This window comes from Oncorhynchus gorbuscha, linkage group LG06 (genome assembly GCF_021184085.1).
Source record: "Oncorhynchus gorbuscha isolate QuinsamMale2020 ecotype Even-year linkage group LG06, OgorEven_v1.0, whole genome shotgun sequence".
Lineage (NCBI taxonomy): Eukaryota > Metazoa > Chordata > Actinopteri > Salmoniformes > Salmonidae > Oncorhynchus > Oncorhynchus gorbuscha.
The window spans coordinates 6,449,741-6,474,971 of record NC_060178.1 but is presented as its reverse complement, the minus strand read 5'-3'; the positions used below and the strand labels follow the sequence as shown (position 1 = coordinate 6,474,971).

At 37.1% G+C, this 25,231-nt stretch overlaps 1 protein-coding gene across 1 annotated transcript in view; it reads right to left on the bottom strand.

The window, feature by feature from the left end:
* Positions 1 to 331: 331 nt before the first annotated feature.
* The window catches only part of pnpla2 (patatin-like phospholipase domain containing 2), a 32,615-nt gene continuing 7,715 nt past the window's right edge, over positions 332 to 25,231 (bottom strand). The window contains 6 exon segments of the mRNA XM_046351592.1: positions 332 to 1,933; positions 2,492 to 2,544; positions 2,547 to 2,628; positions 6,721 to 6,853; positions 8,849 to 9,067; positions 23,167 to 23,227. Of these exon segments, the coding sequence (XP_046207548.1) occupies positions 1,591 to 1,933; positions 2,492 to 2,544; positions 2,547 to 2,628; positions 6,721 to 6,853; positions 8,849 to 9,067; positions 23,167 to 23,227 (891 nt within the window). The 3' untranslated portion in view covers positions 332 to 1,590.

Genomic DNA, 25,231 nt, shown 5'->3' with positions numbered 1-25,231 from the left:
CAACAGGGGCCTCGGTGATGTCATAATGTCAAATCAATGAAGAGAAGTAGATGTCCATTGAGGGCTGGACATCCGAATGATGGAAGTAATAAGCACTAAGAAGGTGTTAAAAAGAGACGAGAACGAACACTACAACAAAAAGGGAGTCATTTTAAGGTATGAATAAAAAGACACCTGTTAATTGAAATGTGCATTCCAGGTGCCTCATGAAGCTGGTTGAGAGAATGCCAAGAGTGTGCAAAGCTGTCATCGAGGCAAAGGGTGGCTACTTTGAAGAACCTAAAATTTAAAATCTATATTTGATTTGTTTAACACATTTTGTGTGTTATTTCATCGTTTTAATGTCTTCATTATTATTCTACAATATAGAAAATAGTACAAATAAATAAAGAAAAACCCTTGAATGAGTAGTTGTGTCCAAACTTTTAACTGATACTGAATGTCAAAGTACTGTGAGGCACTGTGTAACGATGAGCTGTTGGACTTGTGATCAGAGTCTGAGGACGGATAACAAGTCAATGAACATAAGTTACATGTCCTTCTAAGGTGCTGCAGACGAGATTCTGCAGATCGGTGACAGGTTGTCGAAGGTCCCTGTAGGTTCCTAGGCGTCGACAGTCTGTGATCCTAATAGACATCCCACTAGGGCCCTAATAGCTACCAACAGCTCCTAGAGATCCAGTGTGGCTCAGACGAGAAATCAAATCAAATTGTATTTGTCACATGTGCTTGAAGACAACAGGTGTAGAACCTCACAGTGAAAATGTCCTTCTGACCAACAATGTAGTTCTAAGGTAATACTGATACTAATAGTAACCGCGTGGTGTCAGCGACGCCAGTGTCATCGTGGCTTTGGTTCCCACTGGGGTCACGTACAATTAAATATATGCACTCGGGGTACTGAACGTGGGTTTGGCTCAGTGTACTGAACGTGGGTTTGGCTCAGTGTACTGAACGTGGGTTTGGCTCAGTGTACTGAACGTGGGTTTGGCTCAGTGTACTGAATGTGGGTTTGGCTCAGTGTACTGAATGTGGGTTTGGCTCAGTGTACTGAACGTGGGTTTGGCTCAGTGTACTGAACGTGGGTTTGGCTCAGTGTACTGAACGTGGGTTTGGCTCAGTGTACTGAACGTGGGTTTGGCTCAGTGTACTGAACGTGGGTTTGGCTCAGTGTACTGAATGTGGGTTTGGCTCGGGGTACTGAACGTGGGTTTGGCTCGGGGTACTGAACGTGGGTTTGGCTCAGTGTACTGAACGTGGGTTTGGCTCGGGGTACTGAACGTGGGTTTGGCTCGGGGTACTGAATGTGGGTTTGGCTCGGGGTACTGAACGTGGGTTTGGCTCAGTGTACCCTGTGGACACGCTCTCATTTACCCTGTGGACACGCCCTCATTTACCCTCTGGACACGCCCTCATTTACCCTCTGGACACGCCCTCATTTACCCTCTGGACACGCCCTCAATTACCCTCTGGACACACCCTCATTTACCCTCTGGACACGCCCTCATTCACCCTCTGGACACGCCCTCATTTACCCTCTGGACACGCCCAGTCCACCCTCGTCCTTTTCTTTAGGGATACATTATAATGTTAGAGTGAGGCTGGAGTAGAGTTGTGGTTTTCATTGAGCCTCCTCATCATCAGCCCCATCCCCTCGACCTCCTCTGGGTCTATAGGGGCCAGGGCCGGACTTCCTTCCCCAGCTTCGGGGCATCTTCCTGGGCCTGGGGTCCCCCTGGTGTATAAGGCGCCGTGGAGGTCCAGGTTAACACAGAAGGAGCCCGGCAGCAGCTGCCTCTGGTACTGGTCCAGACGACTGATAACATCCAGGACAGAGGAGCTGCCTCCACTCACCCAGCTAGGGAGCAGTCTGGCAGGGTTGAGTTGGGCAGGCAGGGACTGGCAGTGACGCAGCTCCAACTGGTAGTAACAGCTGAAGAGAGAGAGTCATTAGATGAGAAATAATGAGAAATGAGGACTTGAAGTGAGAATGTGGGAGAACCATCAGTAGAGAAAGACATTCATCTCAGATGATACTGAAGAAAGAGTTCTGGTTGTTTTTTTGTGTGAAAAATCAATACAAATTTGATCATATTTTTTTTTTTTACAAACAGTAAGTGACAATGTCTGTCTGTCTGTCTGTCTGTCTGTCTGTCTGTCTGTCTGTCTGTCTGTCTGTCTGTCTGTCTGTCTGTCTGTCTGTCTGTCTGTCTGTCTGTCTGTCTGTCTGTCTGTCTGTCTGTCTGTCTGTCTGTCTGTCTGTCTGTCTGTCTGTCTGTCTGTCTGTCTGTCTGTCTGTCTGTCTGTCTGTCTGTCTGTCTGTCTGTCTGTCTGTCTGTCTGTCTGTCTGTCTGTCTGTCTGTCTGTCTGTCTGTCTGTCTGTCTGTCTGTCTGTCTGTCTGTCTGTCTGTCTGTCTGTCTGTCTGTCTGTCTGTCTGTCTGTCTGTCTGTCTGTCTGTCTGTCTGTCTGTCTGTCTGTCTGTATCCTTACTTTGCAGAGACGTGGTTGGAGACAGTCTTGGTGGCCCGGCTCACATATATAATAATATAGCACACTGCAACACCTTAACGACCTGCTCCCTGATCCATCCCACATCCTCCTGAACATCAGGCAGCCACTCTAACAGTCTGGCAGAAGAGACAGGCCATTAGTCATATATAATAATATAGTCACTCTAACAGTCTGGCAGAAGAGACAGGCCATTAGTCATATATAATAATATAGTCACTCTAACAGTCTGGCAGAAGAGACAGGCCATTAGTCATATATAATAATATAGTCACTCTAACAGTCTGACAGAAGAGACAGGCCATTAGTCATATATAATAATATAGTCACTCTAACAGAAGAGACAGGCCATTAGTCATATATAATAATATAGTCACTCTAACAGAAGAGACAGGCCATTAGTCATATATAATAATATAGTCACTCTAACAGTCTGACAGAAGAGACAGGCCATTAGTCATATATAATAATATAGTCACTCTAACAGAAGAGACAGGCCATTAGACATATATAATAATATAGTCACTCTAACAGTCTGACTGAAGAGACAGGCCATTAGTCATATATAATAATATAGTCACTCTAACAGAAGAGACAGGCCATTAGACATATATAATAATATAGTCACTCTAGCAGTCTGACAGGCCATTAGTCATATATAATAATATAGTCACTCTAACAGTCTGCCAGGCCATTAGTCATATATAATAATATAGTCACTCTAACAGTCTGACTGAAGAGGCAGGCCATTAGTCATATATAATAATATAGTCACTCTAACAGAAGAGACAGGCCATTAGTCATATATAATAATATAGTCACTCTAACAGAAGAGACAGGCCAGTAGTCATATATAATAATATAGTCACTCTAACAGAAGAGACAGGCCATTAGTCATATATAATAATATAGTCACTCTAACAGTCTGACTGAAGAGGCAGGCCATTAGTCATATATAATAATATAGTCACTCTAACAGAAGAGACAGGCCATTAGTCATATATAATAACATAGTCACTCTAACACTCTAACAGAAGAGACAGGCCATTAGTCATATATAATAATATAGTCACTCTAACAGTCTGACTGAAGAGACAGGCCATTAGTCATATATAATAATATAGTCACTCTAACAGTCTGACTGAAGAGACAGGCCATTAGTCATATATAATAATATAGTCACTCTAACAGTCTGGCTGAAGAGACAGGCCATTAGTCATATATAATAATATAGTCACTCTAACAGTCTGACTGATGAGACAGGCCATTAGTCATATATAATAATATAGTCACTCTAACAGAAGAGACAGGCCATTAGTCATATATAATAATATAGTCACTCTAACAGTCTACCAGGCCATTAGTCATATATAATAATATAGTCACTCTAACAGTCTGACAGAAGAGACAGGCCATTAGTCATATATAATAATATAGTCACTCTAACAGAAGAGACAGGCCATTAGACATATATAATAATATAGTCACTAACAGTCTGACTGAAGAGACAGGCCATTAGTCATATATAATAATATAGTCACTCTAACAGAAGAGACAGGCCATTAGACATATATAATAATATAGTCACTCTAGCAGTCTGACAGGCCATTAGTCATATATAATAATATAGTCACTCTAACAGTCTGCCAGGCCATTAGTCATATATAATAATATAGTCACTCTAACAGTCTGACTGAAGAGGCAGGCCATTAGTCATATATAATAATATAGTCACTCTAACAGAAGAGACAGGCCATTAGTCATATATAATAATATAGTCACTCTAACAGTCTGACTGAAGAGGCAGGCCATTAGTCATATATAATAATATAGTCACTCTAACAGAAGAGACAGGCCATTAGTCATATATAATAATATAGTCACTCTAACAGAAGAGACAGGCCAGTAGTCATATATAATAATATAGTCACTCTAACAGAAGAGACAGGCCATTAGTCATATATAATAACATAGTCACTCTAACACTCTAACAGAAGAGACAGGCCATTAGTCATATATAATAATATAGTCACTCTAACAGTCTGACTGAAGAGACAGGCCATTAGTCATATATAATAATATAGTCACTCTAACAGTCTGACTGAAGAGACAGGCCATTAGTCATATATAATAATATAGTCACTCTAACAGTCTGGCTGAAGAGACAGGCCATTAGTCATATATAATAATATAGTCACTCTAACAGTATGACTGATGAGACAGGCCATTAGTCATATATAATAATATAGTCACTCTAACAGAAGAGACAGGCCATTAGTCATATATAATAATATAGTCACTCTAACAGTCTACCAGGCCATTAGTCATATATAATAATATAGTCACTCTAACAGTCTGACTGAAGAGGCAGGCCATTAGTCATATATAATAATATAGTCACTCTAACAGAAGAGACAGGCCATTAGACATATATAATAATATAGTCACTCTCACAGTCTGACTAAAGAGACAGGCCATTAGTCATATCTAATAATATAGTCACTATAACAGAAGAGACAGGCCATTAGTCATATATAATAATATAGTCACTCTAACAGTCTGCCAGGCCATTAGACATATATAATAATATAGTCACACTAGCAGTCTGACAGGCCATTAGTCATATATAATAATATAGTCACTATAACAGAATAGACAGGCCATTAGTCATATATAATAATATAGTCACTCTAACAGTCTGCCAGGCCATTAGTCATATATAATAATATAGTCACTCTAACAGTCTGACTGAAGAGGCAGGCCATTAGTCATATATAATAATATAGTCACTCTAACAGAAGAGACAGGCCATTAGTCATATATAATAATATAGTCACTCTAACAGAAGAGACAGGCCATTAGTCATATATAATAATATAGTCACTCTAACAGTCTGACTGAAGAGACAGGCCATTAGTCATATATAATAATATAGTCACTCTAACAGTCTGACTGAAGAGGCAGGCCATTAGTCATATATAATAATATAGTCACTCTAACAGAAGAGACAGGCCATTAGTCATATATAATAATATAGTCACTCTAACAGAAGAGACAGGCCATTAGTCATATATAATAATATAGTCACTCTAACAGTCTGACTGAAGAGACAGGCCATTAGTCATATATAATAATATAGTCACTCTAACAGTCTGACTGAAGAGGCAGGCCATTAGTCATATATAATAATATAGTCACTCTAACAGAAGAGACAGGCCATTAGTCATATATAATAACATAGTCACTCTAACACTCTAACAGAAGAGACAGGCCATTAGTCATATATAATAATATAGTCACTCTAACAGTCTGACAGGCCATTAGTCATATATAATAATATAGTCACTCTAACAGAAGAGACAGGCCATTAGTCATATATAATAATATAGTCACTCTAACAGAAGAGACAGGCCATTAGTCATATATAATAATATAGTCACTCTAACAGAAGAGACAGGCCATTAGTCATATATAATAATATAGTCACTCTAACAGTCTGCCAGGCCATTAGTCATATATAATAATATAGTCACTCTAACAGAAGAGGGAGAGTCTATTCTTACCTAACAGTCATAGACAGAGCAGACTCCAGGGGAGGGTATAGGGTCTAGTCTTACCTAACAGTCATAGACAGAGCAGACTCCAGGGGAGGGTATAGGGTCTAGTCTTACCTAACAGTCATAGACAGAGCAGACTCCAGGGGAGGGTATAGGGTCTAGTCTTACCTAACAGTCATAGACAGAGTAGACTCCAGGGGAGGGTATAGGGTCTAGTCTTACCTAACAGTCATAGACAGAGCAGACTCCAGGGGAGGGTATAGGGTCTAGTCTTACCTAACAGTCATAGACAGAGCAGACTCCAGGGGAGGGTATAGGGTCTAGTCTTACCTAACAGTCATAGACAGAGCAGACTCCAGGGGAGGGTATAGGGTCTAGTCTTACCTAACAGTCATAGACAGAGCAGACTCCAGGGGAGGGTATAGGGTCTAGTCTTACCTAACAGTCATAGACAGAGCAGACTCCAGGGGAGGGTATAGGGTCTAGTCTTACCTAACAGTCATAGACAGAGCAGACTCCAGGGGAGGGTATAGGGTCTAGTCTTACCTAACAGTCATAGACAGAGCAGACTCCAGGGGAGGGTATAGGGTCTCGTCTTACCTAACAGTCATAGACAGAGCAGAGTCCAGGGGAGGGTATAGGGTCTAGTCTTACCTAACAGTCATAGACAGAGCAGACTCCAGGGGAAAGGTGTATGGAAGCATCATAGCTGTCGCCATCCTGACTGGCAGTAGGTTGCTTAGCGACTGGCCCAGACTGTATCTCTCCTTGCAGGCTTCCACCAGAGCTATAGAGAGAGACAGAGAGAACAACTCACTACAGTCATATAGACTACAATACACGACAACACATACAGAGGGAGACAGAGAGGAGAGAGAACAACTTACTACAGTCATATAGACTACAATACACCACAACACATACAGACAGAGAGAACAACTCACTACAGTCATAGTAGACTACAATACACCACAACACATACAGACAGAGAGAACAACTCACTACAGTCATAGTAGACTACAATACACCACAACACATACAGACAGAGAGAACAACTCACTACAGTCATAGTAGACTACAATACACCACAACACATACAGACAGAGAGAACAACTCACTACAGTCATAGTAGACTACAATACACCACAACACATACAGACAGAGAGAACAACTCACTACAGTCATATAGACTACAATACACCACAACACATACAGACAGAGAGAACAACTCACGACAGACTGGCTGACTGACTGACTGACTGACTGGCTGGCTGGCTGACTGGCTGACTGACTGACTGGCTGGCTGGCTGACTGGCTGACTGGCTGACTGGCTGGCTGACTGGCAGGCTGGCTGGCTGACTGACTGACTGACTGACTGGCTGACTGGCTGACTGGCTGACTGGCTGGCTGGCTGACTGGCTGGCTGGCTGGCTGGCTGGCTGACTGGCTGACTGGCTGGCTGGCTGAATGGCTGGCTGGCTGACTCACTCACATTTCCCATGGCAGACAATAGTTGAAGCAAGGCCAGGGTAACACAGTGGATTCCCCTAACCTAGCAAGGCCAGGGTAACACAGTGGATCCTCTAACCTAGCAAGGCCAGGGTAACACAGTGGATCCTCTAACCTAGCAAGGCCAGGGTAACACAGTGGATCCCCTAACCTAGCAAGGCCAGGGTAACACAGTGGATCCCCTAACCTAGCAAGGCCAGGGTAACACAGTGGATCCCCTAACCTAGCAAGGCCAGGGTAACACAGTGGATCCTCTAACCTAGCAAGGCCAGGGTAACACAGTGGATCCCCTAACCTAGCAAGGCCAGGGTAACACAGTGGATCCTCTAACCTAGCAAGGCCAGGGTAACACAGTGGATCCTCTAACCTAGCAAGGCCAGGGTAACACAGTGGATCCCCTAACCTAGCAAGGCCAGGGTAACAGTGGATCCTCTAACCTAGCAAGGCCAGGGTAACACAGTGGATCCTCTAACCTAGCAAGGCCAGGGTAACACAGTGGATCCCTTAACCTAGCAAGGCCAGGGTAACACAGTGGATTCCCTAACCTAGCAAGGCCAGGGTAACACAGTGGATCCCCTAACCTAGCAAGGCCAGGGTAACAGTGGATCCCCTAACCTAGCAAGGCCAGGGTAACACAGTGGATCCCCTAACCTAGCAAGGCCAGGGTAACACAGTGGATCCTCTAACCTAGCAAGGCCAGGGTAACACAGTGGATCCTCTAACCTAGCAAGGCCAGGGTTACACAGTGGATCCTCTAACCTAGCAAGGCCAGGGTAACACAGTGGATCCTCTAACCTAGCAAGGCCAGGGTAACCCAGTGGATCCCCTAACCTAGCAAGGCCAGGGTAACACAGTGGATCCCCTAACCTAGCAAGGCCAGGGTAACACAGTGGATTCCCTAACCTAGCAAGGCCAGGGTAACACAGTGGATCCCCTAACCTAGAGCTACAACTATAGTAGAAACAAGAACAGGAGATCTGATTGGCCAGCTTCTTCTCTACACCAGTCTCTGGTTGGTTGGATATTCTTCAGTAGTCTAGGGCTTTTCTGAGACTTGTTCTGGAGACTGGTCTAGAGAGGCTTTGTGCTGAGGAGTTGCCATCTCCCCTGACAACAATACATCACTAAAATGTAGCTTGTGTTTGTGTTTTTTGATCCATTTTTCTGTTTTCCTCTCTTTATAGCTTGTACACTGTCCTTGTTCTTTATTGAAATCTTTTTGAAAGTATTACAATGTATTATGAATCTGATGTATTACTGTGGTGCGTCCTACCTTTGTGTAGTCTGGGTGGCAGGTGCTCGAAGATATGATCCTCGATGTTGGATTTGGACTCGGCGGGGGCCACCACGGACTCTTTCTCAATGGGTCTGATCTCGTTCTGTACCAGCCGCTCCTCGTGTTCTTCGTCATCGTCGTCATCATCCTCGATGACGTCATCTTCCTCACCGTCGGCTATTAGAGGTCTGTGGGGTCCTTGGGGATTCAACAGTCCTGAAACATGAACAACAACAGTCAAGAAAACGCACACATGTACACACACACACACACACGCACGCACACGCACACACACACACACACACACGCGCACACACACACACACACACACACACACACACACACACACACACACACACACACACACACACACACACACACACACACACACACAAGCCTGATCTGGTATAGTCATATAACTACTCTATACCAAGCCTGATCTAGTATAATAATATAACTACTCTATACCAAGCCTGATCTAGTATAGTCATATAACTACTCTATACCAAGCCTGATCTAGTATAGAGTTATATAACTACTCTATACCAAGCCTGATCTAGTATAGAGATATAACTACTCTATACCAAGCCTGATCTAGTATAGTCATATAACTACTCTATACCAAGCCTGATCTAGTATAGAGTTATATAACTACTCTATACCAAGCCTGATCTAGTATAGAGTTATATAACTACTCTATACCAAGCCTGATCTAGTATATAATAATATAACTACTCTATACCAAGCCTGATCTAGTATAGTCATATAACTACTCTATACCAAGCCTGATCTAGTATATAATAATATAACTACTCTATACCAAGCCTGATCTAGTATAATAATATAACTACTCTATACCAAGCCTGATCTAGTATAGAGTTATATAACTACTCTATACCAAGCCTGATCTAGTATAGTCATATAACTACTCTATACCAAGCCTGATCTAGTATAGAGTTATATAACTACTCTATACCAAGCCTGATCTAGTATAGAGTTATATAACTACTCTATACCAAGCCTGATCTAGTATATAATAATATAACTACTCTATATCAAGCCTGATCTAGTATATAATACTATAACTACTATATACCAAGCCTGATCTAGTATAGTCATATAACTACTCTATACCAAGCCTGATCTAGAATATAATAATATAACTACTCTATACCAAGCCTGATCTAGTATAGTCATATAACTACTCTATACCAAGCCTGATCTAGTATAGTCATATAACTACTCTATACCAAGCCTGATCTAGTATATAATAATATAACTACTCTATACCAAGCCTGATCTAGTATAGAATAATATAACTACTCTATACCAAGCCTGATCTAGTATAGTCATATAACTACTCTATACCAAGCCTGATCTAGTATAGTCATATAACTACTCTATACCAAGCCTGATCTAGTATAGTCATATAACTACTCTATACCAAGCCTGATCTAGTATAGAATAATATAACTACTCTATACCAAGCCTGATCTAGTATAGAGTAATATAACTACTCTATACCAAGCCTGATCTAGTATAATAATATAACTACTCTATACAAGCCTGATCTAGTATATAATACTATAACTACTCTATACCAAGCCTGATCTAGTATAGTCATATAACTACTCTATACCAAGCCTGATCTAGAATATAATAATATAACTACTCTATACCAAGCCTGATCTAGTATATAATCATATAACTACTCTATACCAAGCCTGATCTAGTATAGTCATATAACTACTCTATACCAAGCCTGATCTAGTATATAATAATATAACTACTCTATACCAAGCCTGATCTAGTATAGTCATATAACTACTCTATACCAAGCCTGATCTAGTATAGTAATATAAACTACTCTATACCAAGCCTGATCTAGTATATAATAATATAACTACTCTATACCAAGCCTGATCTAGTATAGTCATATAACTACTCTATACCAAGCCTGATCTAGTATATAATAATAGAACTACTCTATACCAAGCCTGATCTAGTATATAATAATATAACTACTCTATACCAAGCCTGATCTAGTATAGAATAATAGAACTACTCTATACCAAGCCTGATCTAGAATATAATAATATAACTACTCTATACCAAGCCTGATCTAGTATAGTCATATAACTACTCTATACCAAGCCTGATCTAGTATAGAGTTATATAACTACTCTATACCAAGCCTGATCTAGAATATAATAATATAACTACTCTATACCAAGCCTGATCTAGTATAGTCATATAACTACTCTATACCAAGCCTGATCTAGTATATAATAATATAACTACTCTATACCAAGCCTGATCTAGTATAGTCATATAACTACTCTATACCAAGCCTGATCTAGTATAGTCATATAACTACTCTATACCAAGCCTGATCTAGTATATAATAATATAACTACTCTATACCAAGCCTGATCTAGTATATAATACTATAACTACTCTATACCAAGCCTGATCTAGTATATAATAATATAACTACTCTATACCAAGCCTGATCTAGAATATAATAATATAACTACTCTATACCAAGCCTGATCTAGTATAATAATATAACTACTCTATACCAAGCCTGATCTAGTATAATAATATAACTACTCTATACCAAGCCTGATCTAGTATATAATAATAGAACTACTCTATACCAAGCCTGATCTAGAATATAATAATATAACTACTCTATACCAAGCCTGATCTAGTATAGTCATATAACTACTCTATACCAAGCCTGATCTAGTATATAATAATAGAACTACTCTATACCAAGCCTGATCTAGTATAGTCATATAACTACTCTATACCAAGCCTGATCTAGTATAGTCATATAACTACTCTATACCAAGCCTGATCTAGTATATAATAATAGAACTACTCTATACCAAGCCTGATCTAGAATATAATAATATAACTACTCTATACCAAGCCTGATCTAGTATAGTCATATAACTACTCTATACCAAGCCTGATCTAGTATATAATAATAGAACTACTCTATACCAAGCCTGATCTAGTATAGTCATATAACTACTCTATACCAAGCCTGATCTAGTATATAATAATATAACTACTCTATACCAAGCCTGATCTAGTATAGAGTTATATAACTACTCTATACCAAGCCTGATCTAGTATAGTCATATAACTACTCTATACCAAGCCTGATCTAGTATAGTCATATAACTACTCTATACCAAGCCTGATCTAGTATAGAGTTATAACTACTCTATACCAAGCCTGATCTAGTATAGTCATATAACTACTCTATACCAAGCCTGATCTAGTATAGAGTTATAACTACTCTATACCAAGCCTGATCTAGTATAGAGTTATAACTACTCTATACCAAGCCTGATCTAGTATAGAGTTATAACTACTCTATACCAAGCCTGATCTAGTATAGAGTTATAACTACTCTATACCAAGCCTGATCTAGTATAGAATAATAGAACTACTCTATACCAAGCCTGATCTAGTATATAATAATATAACTACTCTATACCAAGCCTGATCTAGTATAGAATAATAGAACTACTCTATACCAAGCCTGATCTAGTATATAATAATATAACTACTCTATACCAAGCCTGATCTAGTATAGAATAATATAACTACTCTATACCAAGCCTGATCTAGTATAGTCATATAACTACTCTATACCAAGCCTGATCTAGTATAGAGTTATATAACTACTCTATACCAAGCCTGATCTAGTATAGTCATATAACTACTCTATACCAAGCCTGATCTAGTATAGTCATATAACTACTCTATACCAAGCCTGATCTAGTATAGAGTTATATAACTACTCTATACCAAGCCTGATCTAGTATAGTCATATAACTACTCTATACCAAGCCTGATCTAGTATAGAGTTATATAACTACTCTATACCAAGCCTGATCTAGTATAGTCATATAACTACTCTATACCAAGCCTGATCTAGTATAGAGTTATATAACTACTCTATACCAAGCCTGATCTAGTATAGTCATATAACTACTCTATACCAAGCCTGATCTAGTATAGAATAATATAACTACTCTATACCAAGCCTGATCTAGTATAGTCATATAACTACTCTATACCAAGCCTGATCTAGTATAGAGTTATATAACTACTCTATACCAAGCCTGATCTAGTATAGTCATATAACTACTCTATACCAAGCCTGATCTAGTATAGAATAATATAACTACTCTATACCAAGCCTGATCTAGTATAGTCATATAACTACTCTATACCAAGCCTGATCTAGTATAGAGTTATAACTACTCTATACCAAGCCTGATCTAGTATAGAATAATAGAACTACTCTATACCAAGCCTGATCTAGTATAGAATAATATAACTACTCTATACCAAGCCTGATCTAGTATAGAGTTATAACTACTCTATACCAAGCCTGATCTAGTATAGAATAATATAACTACTCTATACCAAGCCTGATCTAGTATAGTCATATAACTACTCTATACCAAGCCTGATCTAGTATAGAGTTATATAACTACTCTATACCAAGCCTGATCTAGTATAGAGTTATATAACTACTCTATACCAAGCCTGATCTAGTATAGTCATATAACTACTCTATACCAAGCCTGATCTAGTATAGTCATATAACTACTCTATACCAAGCCTGATCTAGTATAGTCATATAACTACTCTATACCAAGCCTGATCTAGTATAGTCATATAACTACTCTATACCAAGCCTGATCTAGTATAGAGTTATATAACTACTCTATACCAAGCCTGATCTAGTATAGTCATATAACTACTCTATACCAAGCCTGATCTAGTATAGAGTTATATAACTACTCTATACCAAGCCTGATCTAGTATAGTCATATAACTACTCTATACCAAGCCTGATCTAGTATAGAGTTATATAACTACTCTATACCAAGCCTGATCTAGTATAGTCATATAACTACTCTATACCAAGCCTGATCTAGTATAGAATAATATAACTACTCTATACCAAGCCTGATCTAGTATAGTCATATAACTACTCTATACCAAGCCTGATCTAGTATAGAGTTATATAACTACTCTATACCAAGCCTGATCTAGTATAGTCATATAACTACTCTATACCAAGCCTGATCTAGTATAGAATAATATAACTACTCTATACCAAGCCTGATCTAGTATAGTCATATAACTACTCTATACCAAGCCTGATCTAGTATAGAGTTATAACTACTCTATACCAAGCCTGATCTAGTATAGAATAATAGAACTACTCTATACCAAGCCTGATCTAGTATAGAATAATATAACTACTCTATACCAAGCCTGATCTAGTATAGAGTTATAACTACTCTATACCAAGCCTGATCTAGTATAGAATAATATAACTACTCTATACCAAGCCTGATCTAGTATAGTCATATAACTACTCTATACCAAGCCTGATCTAGTATAGAGTTATATAACTACTCTATACCAAGCCTGATCTAGTATAGTCATATAACTACTCTATACCAAGCCTGATCTAGTATAGAGTTATATAACTACTCTATACCAAGCCTGATCTAGTATAGTCATATAACTACTCTATACCAAGCCTGATCTAGTATAGAATAATATAACTACTCTATACCAAGCCTGATCTAGTATAGTCATATAACTACTCTATACCAAGCCTGATCTAGTATAGAGTTATATAACTACTCTATACCAAGCCTGATCTAGTATAGTCATATAACTACTCTATACCAAGCCTGATCTAATATAGAGTTATATAACTACTCTATACCAAGCCTGATCTAGTATAGTCATATAACTACTCTATACCAAGCCTGATCTAGTATAGTCATATAACTACTCTATACCAAGCCTGATCTAGTATAGAGTTATATAACTACTCTATACCAAGCCTGATCTAGTATAGTCATATAACTACTCTATACCAAGCCTGATCTAGTATAGAGTTATATAACTACTCTATACCAAGCCTGATCTAGTATAGTCATATAACTACTCTATACCAAGCCTGATCTAGTATAGAGTTATATAACTACTCTATACCAAGCCTGATCTAGTATAGTCATATAACTACTCTATACCAAGCCTGATCTAGTATAGAATAATATAACTACTCTATACCAAGCCTGATCTAGTATAGTCATATAACTACTCTATACCAAGCCTGATCTAGTATAGAGTTATATAACTACTCTATACCAAGCCTGATCTAGTATAGTCATATAACTACTCTATACCAAGCCTGATCTAGTATAGAATAATATAACTACTCTATACCAAGCCTGATCTAGTATAGTCATATAACTACTCTATACCAAGCCTGATCTAGTATAGAGTTATAACTACTCTATACCAAGCCTGATCTAGTATAGAATAATAGAACTACTCTATACCAAGCCTGATCTAGTATAGAATAATATAACTACTCTATACCAAGCCTGATCTAGTATAGAATAATAGAACTACTCTATACCAAGCCTGATCTAGTATAGAATAATATAACTACTCTATACCAAGCCTGATCTAGTATAGAATAATAGAACTACTCTATACCAAGCCTGATCTAGTATAGAATAATATAACTACTCTATACCAAGCCTGATCTAGTATAGTCATATAACTACTCTATACCAAGCCTGATCTAGTATAGTCATATAACTACTCTATACCAAGCCTGATCTAGTATATAATAATATAACTACTCTATACCAAGCCTGATCTAGTATAGTCATATAACTACTCTATACCAAGCCTGATCTAGTATATAATAATATAACTACTCTATACCAAGCCTGATCTAGTATAGTCATATAACTACTCTATACCAAGCCTGATCTAGTATAGAATAATATAACTACTCTATACCAAGCCTGATCTAGTATAGAATAATAGAACTACTCTATACCAAGCCTGATCTAGTATAGAATAATATAACTACTCTATACCAAGCCTGATCTAGTATAGTCATATAACTACTCTATACCAAGCCTGATCTAGTATATAATAATATAACTACTCTATACCAAGCCTGATCTAGTATATAATACTATAACTACTCTATACCAAGCCTGATCTAGTATAGAGTTATATAACTACTCTATACCAAGCCTGATCTAGTATATAATACTATAACTACTCTATACCAAGCCTGATCTAGTATAGTCATATAACTACTCTATACCAAGCCTGATCTAGTATATAATACTATAACTACTCTATACCAAGCCTGATCTAGTATAGTCATATAACTACTCTATACCAAGCCTGATCTAGTATATAATACTATAACTACTCTATACCAAGCCTGATCTAGTATAGAGTTATATAACTACTCTATACCAAGCCTGATCTAGTATAGAATAATATAACTACTCTATACCAAGCCTGATCTAGTATAGTCATATAACTACTCTATACCAAGCCTGATCTAGTATAGAGTTATATAACTACTCTATACCAAGCCTGATCTAGTATAGTCATATAACTACTCTATACCAAGCCTGATCTAGTATAGAGTTATATAACTACTCTATACCAAGCCTGATCTAGTATAGTCATATAACTACTCTATACCAAGCCTGATCTAGTATAGAATAATATAACTACTCTATACCAAGCCTGATCTAGTATAGAATAATATAACTACTCTATACCAAGCCTGATCTAGTATAGTCATATAACTACTCTATACCAAGCCTGATCTAGTATAGAGTTATAACTACTCTATACCAAGCCTGATCTAGTATAGAATAATAGAACTACTCTATACCAAGCCTGATCTAGTATAGAATAATATAACTACTCTATACCAAGCCTGATCTAGTATAGAATAATAGAACTACTCTATACCAAGCCTGATCTAGTATAGAATAATATAACTACTCTATACCAAGCCTGATCTAGTATAGAATAATAGAACTACTCTATACCAAGCCTGATCTAGTATAGAATAATATAACTACTCTATACCAAGCCTGATCTAGTATAGTCATATAACTACTCTATACCAAGCCTGATCTAGTATAGTCATATAACTACTCTATACCAAGCCTGATCTAGTATATAATAATATAACTACTCTATACCAAGCCTGATCTAGTATAGTCATATAACTACTCTATACCAAGCCTGATCTAGTATATAATAATATAACTACTCTATACCAAGCCTGATCTAGTATAGTCATATAACTACTCTATACCAAGCCTGATCTAGTATAGAATAATATAACTACTCTATACCAAGCCTGATCTAGTATAGAATAATAGAACTACTCTATACCAAGCCTGATCTAGTATAGAATAATATAACTACTCTATACCAAGCCTGATCTAGTATAGTCATATAACTACTCTATACCAAGCCTGATCTAGTATATAATAATATAACTACTCTATACCAAGCCTGATCTAGTATATAATACTATAACTACTCTATACCAAGCCTGATCTAGTATAGAGTTATATAACTACTCTATACCAAGCCTGATCTAGTATATAATACTATAACTACTCTATACCAAGCCTGATCTAGTATAGTCATATAACTACTCTATACCAAGCCTGATCTAGTATATAATACTATAACTACTCTATACCAAGCCTGATCTAGTATAGTCATATAACTACTCTATACCAAGCCTGATCTAGTATATAATACTATAACTACTCTATACCAAGCCTGATCTAGTATAGAGTTATATAACTACTCTATACCAAGCCTGATCTAGTATAGAATAATATAACTACTCTATACCAAGCCTGATCTAGTATAGTCATATAACTACTCTATACCAAGCCTGATCTAGTATAGAGTTATATAACTACTCTATACCAAGCCTGATCTAGTATAGTCATATAACTACTCTATACCAAGCCTGATCTAGTATAGAGTTATATAACTACTCTATACCAAGCCTGATCTAGTATAGTCATATAACTACTCTATACCAAGCCTGATCTAGTATAGAATAATATAACTACTCTATACCAAGCCTGATCTAGTATAGTCATATAACTACTCTATACCAAGCCTGATCTAGTATAGAGTTATATAACTACTCTATACCAAGCCTGATCTAGTATAGTCATATAACTACTCTATACCAAGCCTGATCTAGTATAGAGTTATATAACTACTCTATACCAAGCCTGATCTAGTATAGTCATATAACTACTCTATACCAAGCCTGATCTAGTATAGTCATATAACTACTCTATACCAAGCCTGATCTAGTATAGAGTTATATAACTACTCTATACCAAGCCTGATCTAGTATAGTCATATAACTACTCTATACCAAGCCTGATCTAGTATAGAGTTATATAACTACTCTATACCAAGCCTGATCTAGTATAGAGTTATATAACTACTCTATACCAAGCCTGATCTAGTATAGAGTTATATAACTACTCTATACCAAGCCTGATCTAGTATAGAATAATATAACTACTCTATACCAAGCCTGATCTAGTATAGTCATATAACTACTCTATACCAAGCCTGATCTAGTATAGATATAATATAACTACTCTATACCAAGCCTGATCTAGTATAGTCATATAACTACTCTATACCAAGCCTGATCTAGTATAGAATAATATAACTACTCTATACCAAGCCTGATCTAGTATAGTCATATAACTACTCTATACCAAGCCTGATCTAGTATAGAGTTATAACTACTCTATACCAAGCCTGATCTAGTATAGAATAATATAACTACTCTATACCAAGCCTGATCTAGTATAGAATAATATAACTACTCTATACCAAGCCTGATCTAGTATAGAATAATATAACTACTCTATACCAAGCCTGATCTAGTATAGAATAATATAACTACTCTATACCAAGCCTGATCTAGTATAGAATAATAGAACTACTCTATACCAAGCCTGATCTAGTATAGAATAATATAACTACTCTATACCAAGCCTGATCTAGTATAGTAATATAACTACTCTATACCAAGCCTGATCTAGTATAGTCATATAACTACTCTATACCAAGCCTGATCTAGTATATAATAATATAACTACTCTATACCAAGCCTGATCTAGTATAGTCATATAACTACTCTATACCAAGCCTGATCTAGTATATAATAATATAACTACTCTATACCAAGCCTGATCTAGTATAGTCATATAACTACTCTATACCAAGCCTGATCTAGTATAGAATAATATAACTACTCTATACCAAGCCTGATCTAGTATAGAATCATATAACTACTCTATACCAAGCCTGATCTAGTATAGAATAATATAACTACTCTATACCAAGCCTGATCTAGTATAGTCATATAACTACTCTATACCAAGCCTGATCTAGTATATAATAATATAACTACTCTATACCAAGCCTGATCTAGTATAGTCATATAACTACTCTATACCAAGCCTGATCTAGTATATAATAATAGAACTACTCTATACCAAGCCTGATCTAGTATATAATACTATAACTACTCTATACCAAGCCTGATCTAGTATAGAATAATATAACTACTCTATACCAAGCCTGATCTAGTATATAATAATATAACTACTCTATACCAAGCCTGATCTAGTATAGTCATATAACTACTCTATACCAAGCCTGATCTAGTATAGAGTTATATAACTACTCTATACCAAGCCTGATGATCTAGTATATAATATATAACTACTCTATACCAAGCCTGATCTAGTATAGTCATATAACTACTCTATACCAAGCCTGATCTAGTATATAATACTATAACTACTCTATACCAAGCCTGATCTAGTATAGTCATATAACTACTCTATACCAAGCCTGATCTAGTATAGTCATATATAACTACTCTATACCAAGCCTGATCTAGTATATAATACTATAACTACTCTATACCAAGCCTGATCTAGTATATAATACTATAACTACTCTATACCAAGCCTGATCTAGTATATAATAATATAACTACTCTATACCAAGCCTGATCTAGTATAGAATAATATAACTACTCTATACCAACCTGATCTAGTATAGAATAATATAACTACTCTATACCAAGCCTGATCTAGTATAGTAATATAACTACTCTATACCAAGCCTGATCTAGTATAGTAATATAACTACTCTATACCAAGCCTGATCTAGTATATAATAATATAACTACTCTATACCAAGCCTGATCTAGTATAGTATATAACTACTCTATACCAAGCCTGATCTAGTATAGAATAATATAACTACTCTATACCAAGCCTGATCTAGTATAGAATAATAGAACTACTCTATACCAAGCCTGATCTAGTATAGTCATATAACTACTCTATACCAAGCCTGATCTAGTATAGAATAATATAACTACTCTATACCAAGCCTGATCTAGTATAGAATAATAGAACTACTCTATACCAAGCCTGATCTAGTATAGAATAATATAACTACTCTATACCAAGCCTGATCTAGTATAGTCATATAACTACTCTATACCAAGCCTGATCTAGTATAGTAATATAACTACTCTATACCAAGCCTGATCTAGTATAGTCATATAACTACTCTATACCAAGCCTGATCTAGTATATAATAATATAACTACTCTATACCAAGCCTGATCTAGTATAGTCATATAACTACTCTATACCAAGCCTGATCTAGTATAGAATAATATAACTACTCTATACCAAGCCTGATCTAGTATAGAGATATAACTACTCTATACCAAGCCTGATCTAGTATAGAATAATATAACTACTCTATACCAAGCCTGATCTAGTATAGTCATATAACTACTCTATACCAAGCCTGATCTAGTATAGAATAATATAACTACTCTATACCAAGCCTGATCTAGTATAGAATATATAACTACTCTATACCAAGCCTGATCTAGTATAGAATAATATAACTACTCTATACCAAGCCTGATCTAGTATAGAATAATATAACTACTCTATACCAAGCCTGATCTAGTATAGAATAATATAACTACTCTATACCAAGCCTGATCTAGTATATAATAATATAACTACTCTATACCAAGCCTGATCTAGTATAGTCAGTAATATATAACTACTCTATACCAAGCCTGATCTAGTATAGTAATATATAACTACTCTATACCAAGCCTGATCTAGTATAGAATATATAACTACTCTATACCAAGCCTGATCTAGTATATAATAATATAACTACTCTATACCAAGCCTGATCTAGTATAGTACTATAACTACTCTATACCAAGCCTGATCTAGTATAGAATTATATAACTACTCTATACCAAGCCTGATCTAGTATAGTATATAACTACTCTATACCAAGCCTGATCTAGTATAGAATAATATAACTACTCTATACCAAGCCTGATCTAGTATAGAATCATATAACTACTCTATACCAAGCCTGATCTAGTATAGAGTTATATAACTACTCTATACCAAGCCTGATCTAGTATAGAGTTATAATATAACTACTCTATACCAAGCCTGATCTAGTATAGTCATATAACTACTCTATACCAAGCCTGATCTAGTATAGAGTAATATCTAGTATAGTCATATAACTACTCTATACCAAGCCTGATCTAGTATAGAGTTATATAACTACTCTATACCAAGCCTGATCTAGTATAGTCATATAACTACTCTATACCAAGCCTGATCTAGTATAGTCATATAACTACTCTATACCAAGCCTGATCTAGTATAGAATATAACTATACCAAGCCTGATCTAGTATAGTCATATAACTACTCTATACCAAGCCTGATCTAGTATAGAGTTATATAACTACTCTATACCAAGCCTGATCTAGTATAGTCATATAACTACTCTATACCAAGCCTGATCTAGTATAGAGTTATATAACTACTCTATACCAAGCCTGATCTAGTATAGTCATATAACTACTCTATACCAAGCCTGATCTAGTATAGAGTTATATAACTACTCTATACCAAGCCTGATCTAGTATAGTCATATAACTACTCTATACCAAGCCTGATCTAGTATAGAATAATATAACTACTCTATACCAAGCCTGATCTAGTATAGTCATATAACTACTCTATACCAAGCCTGATCTAGTATAGAATTATATAACTACTCTATACCAAGCCTGATCTAGTATAGTCATATAACTACTCTATACCAAGCCTGATCTAGTATAGAATAATATAACTACTATACCAAGCCTGATCTAGTATAGTCATATAACTACTCTATACCAAGCCTGATCTAGTATAGAGTCATATAACTACTCTATACCAAGCCTGATCTAGTATAGAATAATATAACTACTCTATACCAAGCCTGATCTAGTATAGAATAATATAACTACTCTATACCAAGCCTGATCTAGTATAGAATAATATAACTACTCTATACCAAGCCTGATCTAGTATAGAATAATATAACTACTCTATACCAAGCCTGATCTAGTATAGAATAATATAACTACTCTATACCAAGCCTGATCTAGTATAGTCATATAACTACTCTATACCAAGCCTGATCTAGTATAGTAATATAACTACTCTATACCAAGCCTGATCTAGTATAGTCATATAACTACTCTATACCAAGCCTGATCTAGTATAGTAATATAACTACTCTATAACTACCAAGCCTGATCTAGTATATAATAATATAACTACTCTATACCAAGCCTGATCTAGTATAGTCATATAACTACTCTATACCAAGCCTGATCTAGTATATAATAATATAACTACTCTATACCAAGCCTGATCTAGTATAGAATAATATAACTACTATATACCAAGCCTGATCTAGTATAGAATAATAGAACTACTCTATACCAAGCCTGATCTAGTATAGAATAATAGAACTACTCTATACCAAGCCTGATCTAGTATAGTCAATATAACTACTCTATACCAAGCCTGATCTAGTATATAATAATATAACTACTCTATACCAAGCCTGATCTAGTATATAATAATATAACTACTCTATACCAAGCCTGATCTAGTATAGAATACTATAACTACTCTATACCAAGCCTGATCTAGTATATAATACTATAACTACTCTATACCAAGCCTGATCTAGTATAGTACTATAACTACTCTATACCAAGCCTGATCTAGTATATAATATATAACTACTCTATACCAAGCCTGATCTAGTATAGTAATATAACTACTCTATACCAAGCCTGATCTAGTATAGTCATATAACTACTCTATACCAAGCCTGATCTAGTATAGTCATATAACTACTCTATACCAAGCCTGATCTAGTATAGTCATATAACTACTCTATACCAAGCCTGATCTAGTATAGAATAATAGAACTAATATAAAGGTCTCTTACCGTTCTTCTTCAGAAAGTGAAGAGCATCGTTGTACCCCTGTTTACACATGGCCTTCATAACCTGAAACAAACACAGATCAACAGACAGTTATCTTCCCACAGACACATTCAGAGTGGTCTGTCTACCTGGTGGCTCAGTTGGTAAAACTGTGACACATTAAAAGTCACGGGTTCAATTCCCCCTGGTGATCACTGACTGAAACATGTATACAGTCTGTAAGTCTCTTTGGATAATAGTGTCTGCTAAGTCTGTCTGTGAGCTACAGTACCTGTGGATCAGGGGGGAACAGAGCTCTGGACACTATTTATTGATTTTTATTGATTGGCGCGACAGCATAGCCTAGTGGTTAGAGTGTTGGACTGGTAACCGGAAGGTTGCAAGTTCAAACCACCGAGCTGACAAGGTACAAATCTGTTGTTCTGCCCCTGAACAAGGCAGTTAACCCACTGTTCCTAGGCCGTCATTGAAAATAAGAATTTGTTCTTAACTGACTTGCCTAGTTAAATAAAGGTAAAATAAAAATGATTTAACCAGGCCAGTTGAGAACAAGTTCTCATTTACAACTGCTACCTGGCCAAGATAAAGCAACGCAGTTCGACACAAAGTTACACATGGAATAAACAAAACATACAGTCAGTAATACATTAGAAAAAGTCTATATACAGTGAGTGCAAATGAGGTATGATAAGAGCAATAAATAGGCCATAGTGGTGAATTAATTACATTTTAGCAATTAAACACTGGAGGGATTGATGTGCAGAAGATGAATGTGCAGGTAGAGACACTGGGGTGCAAATGAGCAAGATAAACAAATAAATAATGACATGGGGGATGAGGTAGATTGGATGGGATATTTACAGATGGGCTATGTACAGGTGCAGTGATCTGTGAGCTGCTCTGACAGATGGCTCTTAAAGCTAGTGAGGGAGATGTGAGTCTCCAGCTTCAGTGATTTTTGCAGTTTGTTCCAGTCATTGGCAGCAGAGAACTGGAAGGAAAGACGGCCAAAGTAGGAATTGGCTTTGGGGGTGACCAGTGAGATATACCTGCTGGGTCGTGTGCTACGGGTGGGTGGTGCTATGGTGACCAGTGAGCTGAGATAAGGCGGGGCTTTACCTAACAAAGACTCATAAATGACCTGGAGCCAGTGGGCTTGGCGACGAGTATGAAGCAAGGGCCAGCCGACTAGAGTGTACAGGTCGCAGTGGTGGGTGGTATAAGGGGCTTTGGTAACAAAACGGATGGCACTGTAATAGACTGCATCCAATTTGTTGAGTAGAGTGTTGGAGTCTATTTTGTAAATGACATCGCTGAAGTCGAGGATCGGTAGGATAGTCAGTTTTACGAGGGTATGTTTGGCAGCATGAGTGACGGATGCTTTGTTGCGAAATAGGAAGCAGATTCTAGATTTAATTTTGGATTGGAGATGCTTAGTGTGAGTCTGGAAGGAGAGTTTACAGTCTAGCCAGACACCTAGGTACTTATAGATGTCCACATATTCAAGGTCGGAACCATCCAGGGTGGTGATGCTAGTCGGGTATGTGGGTGCAGGCAGCGATCGGTTGAAAAGCATGCATTTGGTTTTACTTGCATTTAAGAGCAGTTGGAGGCCACGGAAGGAGTGTAGTATGGCATTGAAGCTCATTTGGAGGTTAGTTAACACAGTGTCCAAAGAAGGGCCAGAAGTATACAGAATGGTGTATAGAGGTGATCAGAGAATCACCCGCAGCAAGAGCGACATCATTGATACTATATACAGAGAAAAAAGTCGGCCCGAGAATTGAACCCTGTGGCACCCCCATAGAGACTGGCAGAGGTTCGGACAACAGGCCCTCCGATTTGACACACTGAACTCTATCTGCAAAGTAGTTGGTGAACCAGGCGAGGCAGTCATTTGAGAAACAAAGGCTGTTGAGTCTGCCGATAAGAATGTGGTGATTGACAGAGTCGAAAGCCTTGGCCAGGTCGATGAAGACGGCTGCACAGTAATGTCTTTTATCGATGGCGGTTATGATATCGTTTAGGACCTTGAGCGTGGCTGAGGTGCACCCATGACCAGCTCTG